Genomic DNA, 8,478 nt, shown 5'->3' with positions numbered 1-8,478 from the left:
CTTCCGATTTATGATATTCAATAAATAGGAAATTAATTAATACACGTTGTGTACATTTTATCATCTTCTTGTGTGATTCATTAATTCTTATTTTATAAAAAAAAGAAATATATATATATAATTATAAATAATTATAAATAACTAAATAATTATAAATAATTATAGATATATATAATTATAATAAAGTTAAATAATCAATTCGAATTATTTAATTTTTGTAATGAATGTCATATTGTTTTTTTTTCACGTTCCATCTTTACATCTTTACATCAGAAATCTGTGTACCTACACAGTTATATTATTGTTTGTTTTATTCGCGAGACGATAACTGTGTTGTTCCTCTCGTCATGCAAATTGAGCAGAAAAGACACGATTCAATGGTTGTCCCTTGGAAAGTCTCCAAGCGTGCATAATATATTATTTTCCATCATAAATACTCAATCGGAAACACCAAAGATCTATTGTATCCTATTCGTACCATTAGGTCGAAACAAGACCATCATTTATCGTTTCAATCTCTCATTATTATTTAACAAATGATTGACGATATTAAAATGACGTTGCCGTCGATTATCAATAATTTATACAAAATTGATTAAATAGAATATATTAGAGAGAGAGAGAGAGAGAATTGAAGAATATTGTTTCTTTCGAAATTCAAAAAAACTTGATTCTTCGGTTTTTTTTTTTATTTTGTTGGCGGATAAAGAACTTGATTTTTCGCAAAAAAATTTAAAATTCGTAAAATTAAAAATTTTTCAGTTATCAAAAAGAGAGATAAAGAGTGAGGGTGCAATTAATCCCTTTTTCTAGTCTCGTTTACGTCGGTTTTTACGCTCTCATAAATATTCAACAAATGCTTCGTACAACAATTCATAATTTCAGAGCGTGGAAGATTTATGGTATTTTTCATTATCGCGATACGCGGCGAAAATTATTCGAAAATTATTCTTTATACCGTGTTCCGTGATGCAATTTAAATGCAATCGTTGCTGTTTTTTACGATTCGCGATTATCGCCCCGTTTGTAAAACATTCCGGCAAGAAGGATATATTAAAGTAAATTGCTAATTCAAAACACGAGCGCATCTTAAACAGATATGCCATAATAAAAAATATTTAAGACAGTACTTTGATCTTTCATTTGTTTAATCAAAGAACCCTTTCATTCTCTTCGTATAGCGAACTACAGGGGCCAGTTCATTCATCAAATCATTTGATACAAACGGCTCGATTTAATTGATTAACTCGGTGCCTGATTAATTACGAATATTTTTCGAGAATTTTTTGAGTATTCGTATTCTTCATATTTTATTTTGATTTATATTTTATTTTATCTATATTTATTTCTCTCTATATTTATCTCTCTATATTTATTTTATTTTATTTTGCTTTGCTTTAATTTTTTTATATTTTTTTTTATTTTATTTATACTTTATTTTATTTTGTTTCTTATATTTTTATAGCAAAACCTAGATTTTTTTTTAAATAACGATAAAAAAAGGACAGAAATTGTTACGAACAAATATTCTAGAAGTAAATACTTGTGTGTGTGTGTGTGTGTGTACAAAGCAAGTATGTAAATTAATCGACATATAAACTTCCAGGGTAGCATTTTTTGGAAATATTAAAATTAATGATAATATATTAAAATTAATATTAAATATTAATATATAATATAATAATAATAATAATAAATAATAAAAATAAATAATAAAAATAAAATAATAATTAAAATTAATAAAATTAAGAAGTCTGAAAGTACTCGTGCTAATATTACATATTCCTGCATTGGTGCTTTGGTTTAATTCCGTGCGTTGCATATAAACGTACATATTAACGGTCAACCATTGCTTGATTTCCATTTCGCTAACAGGAACAATATTTTCCTGAACATTAATTAATGCTCCGTCGATGGTATGACGGAAAAACAACGTTGATGCAACCGTAATATTTGTGTTTTTTTTTTGTGCTAAGAAGCTACTGGAAAAATTGTGTTATATATGTTGTGTCGATGCAAAAATTTTATATCGTTTAATTGTTATAAAATGAAATTTTTTTCCGAACCAAAACTTAATTATACATGTTTTAGGATCTACGAATAAAACATGTGGATTTTTTTTTTTAAATAAATAAATTGATTTTATATTAGCGTTTTATTTCGGAAGTTGCGCATCAATATTGATGTTTGCTAAGATCTAAAATATTTCTTAAAATTAAAATAAAATATTTCATTACTATATTTACGATAAACGCGAATAATAAACAGAATCAAGGACAAAATAAAATAACCAATGTTTTGTATAGGTATGACGACGGCCCAAATCGAAGCGGAGAACACCCAGATGACCAATGATCTGTACAGATTATTGAAGAAGTACACGGGTCTCAGGAATCTCATCAAAGAGTTGAAAGTACGTGCTTTGTAAGAGACTTATTTTATGGATTCCATAATGTAAACAAAAATATTTGTCTAAGATAAATTATAGTTCACGAGAATATCTTTCGCGTTTGTAAATGTATTTGAAAACATTATTATCTTACTCATCTCAAAATTATTCCATATCCTATTTGTATTTTATAAATGACTTAATTTCTAATCTAAATTATTTTGTTTAGATTTGAACCTTCCTGAAACATTAACGATTGACATCGAGGAAAATTTGTAAATTATTCTGTCATTTAATAAACAATAATTCCATTTTCAAATTAGAATTTATTCTAAGAATTATAATATATTTTTGAACGATCTTATTCTCGATTAAAGCGAATTCTTTAAGAGCTTCGGATGTGTTATATCAGTTATCGATCTCGCGATTATGATCGTGAAAAAGTGACACTGCTCGAAGGCGGTGAAATGTAACACCGGCTATTATATAAGGACATTGTTACAATCATTCCCTTTTTTCCCTTTATATTCTGGTAACTTACATAACACCACTGTTATAAAGCTCTTCCGCGGATCTTATCCTTTATTCGTTTTATACTCTCTTCCTTCATACAGTGTCAAATAAATCGAAGATTAAAGGCCATCAAAAGTATTGTAATATCAAGGCAAAACTACCTTTCGTCGCCCTATATAATATAATTGAAATTTTCATGAAATCGTAGAAACGGATTTAACAGATTTTACATCACATCACACACATTATATTTTTTTATTTTTTTTACAAGTTAAAAATTGAAATATTTTTCTGCGATAAAAATTGTATTTATTAAATTGCGCTTGAAAAGAATACAGTTACACAATTGTAAGATAAAACATTTTGTAGGATAAAATATTTTGAAAAAAAAAAGAATTGGATTGCAAAAAACTATCTTTATGCGATGTAAAAAAAAAATGGAGCTCTTATATAATTGTCGTTTATTAATTGCCGAATTAATTGAAGGGGGTTGCTTTCTCTATCGCAGGAGGAGTACAACAGCTCGAAGGTGTATCCAATGTTCCCGCGTTATACGATACTGAAGGATATGATAAAGGACATAATGCACAACCCGGACTACATGGAGGTCTGTCACGAGGTGGACCAAGCATAGCGGCCGGACCCCCTCCACCGTTCGCCACGTATGACCCTGTAAATTCTTCGGGGTCTCCGCGTGCTCGTCGGTGAAGGGGGTGAATCACAAAGCGCTTCAACATCAACTGGCTGGATTTCAGTTTGGAACAGTAACGCCTTGCAATTCTTTTCTTCACGTCCTGTCCTATACATTTCCGTTTCCTTATCCACGTACAAGCCGTTTGCCAACGGGGCCGCCGTCTTCGAATCTCGGAGCAACTCTTGGAGTATCGAGTTGCGTTACCGTTTGTGTTTATATCGTACTGGCGAATCGTATACAATTTCTCGCAGGTAAGTTAGATTCAATCCCGAGCGAGAAATGGGAGATAATGAGGGATTGGGTTTCGCGCGAAAGTGCATTATCGAATGTCGAGGAGTAGCGATGGATCCCCTCATCGTGTTGTAACAGCGCCGGAACATCACGAAGATGGAATAACCGTCGAACCAAGGTATGTCACGAGGTCATTTTTACATCCGCGAAAATGCTGCTACTTGCAGTTTAATCATCGCGAAAAAATTGAGAGCAAGAAACATTATTCGATTCTTGGAGATAAAGATATATATTACTTTGCAGAAAAAAAAAATAAAATTAAAACTTTTATAAATGAATTTAATACATATAATTTATTCTTATTAAATTCGAGAGATAATCATTAAAGATTAAAAAGGGGTGATATTTCCCGTTGAATTTTCGTTAAAAAATCTGTTTGATGTTTCAAGTTGCTCAAAGAATTCGCGCAGATGAAATAATGGCGATTATTCTAGAACTTGCTTTATTAAATCCAATATTTTTTGAACCTCCACTTTGTGGAAGGAAAGACTAGGAAGTCCCATTCGAAATAAATCCAAGTAGCAGGATTTGCGAGATTTCAGCCGTAGAAAGCCGAGAGGTGATTTTACAGTTTCTGATTTCGCGTCGGAATAGTCGCTCGTACATCACACACAAAAGAGGCTAGTCGCGTTATTATTGATAGTGGATGTCGTGTGCACGTGGTATACCATTAATCAATTAATAACAGTTCGCAAGATCAAGTAAATTCGTATGAGCCTGTGAGTTTGTACATAGGTGTAACTCGTGTATGTGTGTATGCGTGTGTGCGTGCACAAGATTAGCGTGAAATTGTGAGAGTGACGTCAATGTGGAGCATACTATTACCTGTGCTTCCTGCTGTGTAGGATTCGCATAATAAGGGACATCGTCGTGATCGTCGGTCTAACGCGATTGAATTTAATCGCTTTATCAACAAACAGGACAAAGATCGGACGATTCGATATGTTTGAGCAACGTTTTCCGCAAAAAGGAAAGATGTATTTATAACGAGAAACGTTGATTAATGATTTAACGCTTGAAGGAGTTTGAGATTTTACATGGTTAATCTTAAATGGAGATTTTATTGGAGATATTTGGATATGTATTGTGGATAAATGAATCATATATTTAGTGCGTATAAATATTGGAGTATTTGAATTCCTAGCTTTTACCTACAAACAGGACAAAGATCAGGCGATTCGAGGCGTTTCAATACCGAAAAAAAAAAAAAATACATTTATGATAAGGAATATTAATTAATGATTTATCGCTTGAAGAGCAACTAAGATTTACACGATTAACTTTAAATGTGAGAATTTTATTGGAATGTTTGGGAAAAAAATACATGTAGATTCACAAAAGCACCATACAAAATGCGAATTCATATCTTGAAATTGAAGCAAAGGAGTTTGAAAAACGTATGAATGCAAATTTAAAGTGGAACTTAACAGATCTGATTTATGTCAATCAAATTTTTTCAGAGATAGATTATAAATTTATAGATAATATAAATCTTTTCTCCTTACATTTCACACAGTTGGAAATTAAATAAAACAATCTAAAGAATACTTTTTTCGAGCAAAATTTTAATCAAAAATCCATCTTTATGATATAATTTTTATTTTTATTTTTATTTTGTTTATATGTTATTCATATTTTTATCGATTACTCATTTTATAATCATAAATATGCACACGATGCTGAATATTAATCGACAGTTCGTCTTTGTGTATGTAAATCATAAATATTAATGATTCCTTATTTAAAGTACACGCAATGCCTCCATTACGAATCGCGAGATAAGCTAAGATTGCACTCGTGTCGTATGAATCAATGTGTTTCTTTCGTGCGGGAAGCGGAATGGCAAAAATGTCACGTATACATATGCATTCTTATTTTTAATGCAATGCATTCGTACACGATAGGATAAAATATTCACATCCATACATTTAGTGCTATAAATGCGCTTCTTTCGAATATTTATATCAGGCGTGATTTCCGCGCTAAATACATTCACATTCGAGTAGAAAGGAAATTACTCATTAATTGAATATCATTGATCAACGTGATTCACATATAAAACTCATCATGAAATAGCGACATTTATAGCTTGATATGCAGTGACAATTTATATGCTTAACAATAACGGCCGTGAGTATAACATTCCCCTTACATATTTTATTTTGAATAACAAAGAATGCTTCGGGAGAGATTTATTAATTTAATTTCGCATAATGAACATATCATCAAAGTCATATTTACTATATACACTCCGATGCGAAAAAAACCTCGAGAAATTGTGCGAAAAAATGTTTAAATAAAACAGAAGCTTGAGAAAATGTCAAAATTTTTTCGCGGAAAATTTTCCGTGTTTATCTCGATATTACATTTAAAAAAAAAAAAATTTTTTTTCAAAATATTGTACAATTAAACAAATAAATGATTCGTGAATTTTAAAACATTACGGCGGAGAAATGAACGACAAGTTCGAAAGTAATAGTAACGAGCGAAATTAATTAAAAACTTTTGAATTGTCAAAGTTTCACCTGTCAATTAATTAGCGCGAAAGGACACACGATGGTCCGTTAACAAAATGGAAAATAACTTTTTCGCACAAATATCTTCTCCCCGAGGGACTTTCGCTCGCTAGTATTTGCATCCATGTATACATGCGTATGCATATCGTGCCGTTCGATATTGACAAACACAGGGGATGTTATCGGATCACCTATCCGACGTTATATGTGCCATGTTCTTCAAGTGCTATACCTCAATGTAAGTATTTATGTAAAAACAAAAAAAGACGCACGTAACGCTGATTACTCGTAATTGCAGTCGCACATGGTGAATTAACGCCGGTAATTAATTCGCGGCGCGTAACAGGAGGATCTTTTAGGATTTTGTTGTTCTCATATTGTTAAGATCTAAATATAACGATGTATACTATACTAAACTACATATATAAAGAAAGACAAATGGCTGACAGCCCGAAATCAAAATACGAAATATAATGCGCGGCAGACATTGGGACGACGAATGGAGGCCCCACTCCTCGTACTGCGGGCCCTTTCCAATGTTTGGCGATGATTAGTGCCCCCCTCTCCTTCTCCCTCTCCCCTTAATATTGTCTCCCTTTTAAACCGTGTAGCACTGTATAATCAAAAGGATTGTAATTTATCAAAATGTCTAATCAAATTCAAATAGTATCCTTGATCATCATTTATGAAGCTGGATACAGGCGGGAAAACATATAATGTGATTTGCGAGATCAAAATATATAATACTTTTTATAGTCTCTGATTTTCAATTGAATATAAAAATCAAAATTTCTATCAAAAAACAATATTTTTAGAAAGTGTCTCTTTCCTCTTCACAAAAAAAAAAAAAATGCATGACGATATCGATACTTTGTTTTAGTTATTTTACTTTGACAAAAGGTTTTGATAGGCAAATAATAATAACTGTTTTGTCATCGCATCGTCGATGCGATAACAATAATGTCACATTATCAGATTGGGTGAAAGCGACAGTAATCAGTGACATTATGCAGTATATTATGCAGTACATTGTTACGTCGTTATTAGTTTTGAACGTCAATACTTGTTAGCATACGTGGATGGCAACGTGTGGTTATCGTGGAAAAAGATCAAACAACTCATCAAAATATTCATATATATAAAAGTGTAATTAATTTAACAAAAGAATCACCAGCAGTATAATAGTCTGTGTCTGCATCCAGCGCGTTTGTAAAATCTTTTCTCCGTATTGACCGTTTAGAATAGAGCTTTCGACGTATGTACGTATTTATCTTCCACTAATATATTGTATATATAAGGATACACACACACACACACACACATTGAGGCACATTTTATCCCAGAAAATATATCTATAATACTCTTCCCGTCTTATATTATAATTTTTCAAATTTTTGAAACGTTTCACAAGATGCAGCATATTATTTATTCATTTTTCTATCATTTTTTTGATACGCCGCGAATTATTTTCATATATTTACTTGGGATAGCAAATTTATGTCCTGAAAAATTAATTTCTTCGAAAAATATATACATGATAAAAATTTGCAGGGTATTTCGATTAAAATGTAACAAAGTGTCTTTTTTTTTTTTAATAAAAAAGTGAAAATTCTCCATACATTTTGCAAGCGAAAGATTTCGGAGAAACTAGCATCATTTTAAGAAGAAAGCTTTGATATTTTGTATAACCGGAATATATTTTTCAGCACTTTAAAATTTCGAAATATTCACATCATACGGAAACCTTTGTATCTATTTATCCGTTTTATGACGCAACTTGTGTAAAAATATTTGTAGTCTTGTATATTTGAACCGTGAATATAACATGTACGACCAAGATAATTGATCTATAAATTTATGGATTAATCTATTGATGACAATGTAAAGATTATTATCAATTGAAGAATCGGATTTGGAATCCACGAGGGTCTAAACGCGAATAAATTATCTGTATTATTCATATCGACAAAAATAATTTTATTACTGACAAGTACAAATTTATGCTCTAATCAGTATTATAATATTTCTTCTTGTAGTAAAAACTAATTTTTATTACAATTATATATTATGCTGTA

The 8,478-nt window shown here is 31.0% G+C and overlaps 1 protein-coding gene across 2 annotated transcripts in view; it reads left to right on the top strand.

Moving 5' to 3' along the window:
• LOC115233640 overlaps positions 1–7,254 on the top strand; it is a 156,955-nt gene extending 149,701 nt beyond the window's left edge. For both annotated transcript variants that reach the window (XM_029804183.1, XM_029804181.1), the window contains exons 6-7: positions 2,307–2,413; positions 3,411–7,254. In XM_029804183.1, the coding sequence (XP_029660043.1) occupies positions 2,307–2,413; positions 3,411–3,536 (233 nt within the window). In that variant the 3' untranslated portion in view covers positions 3,537–7,254. The remainder of the gene's footprint in view (positions 1–2,306; positions 2,414–3,410) is intronic.
• The last annotated feature ends 1,224 nt before the right edge of the window (positions 7,255–8,478 follow it).

Source organism: Formica exsecta, unplaced genomic scaffold (genome assembly GCF_003651465.1).
Source record: "Formica exsecta isolate Colony F162 unplaced genomic scaffold, ASM365146v1 scaffold18, whole genome shotgun sequence".
In the NCBI taxonomy this organism is placed as follows: domain Eukaryota; kingdom Metazoa; phylum Arthropoda; class Insecta; order Hymenoptera; family Formicidae; genus Formica; species Formica exsecta.
The sequence above is the reverse complement of the archived record's forward strand: the minus strand, read 5'-3'. Positions and strand labels throughout refer to the sequence as shown.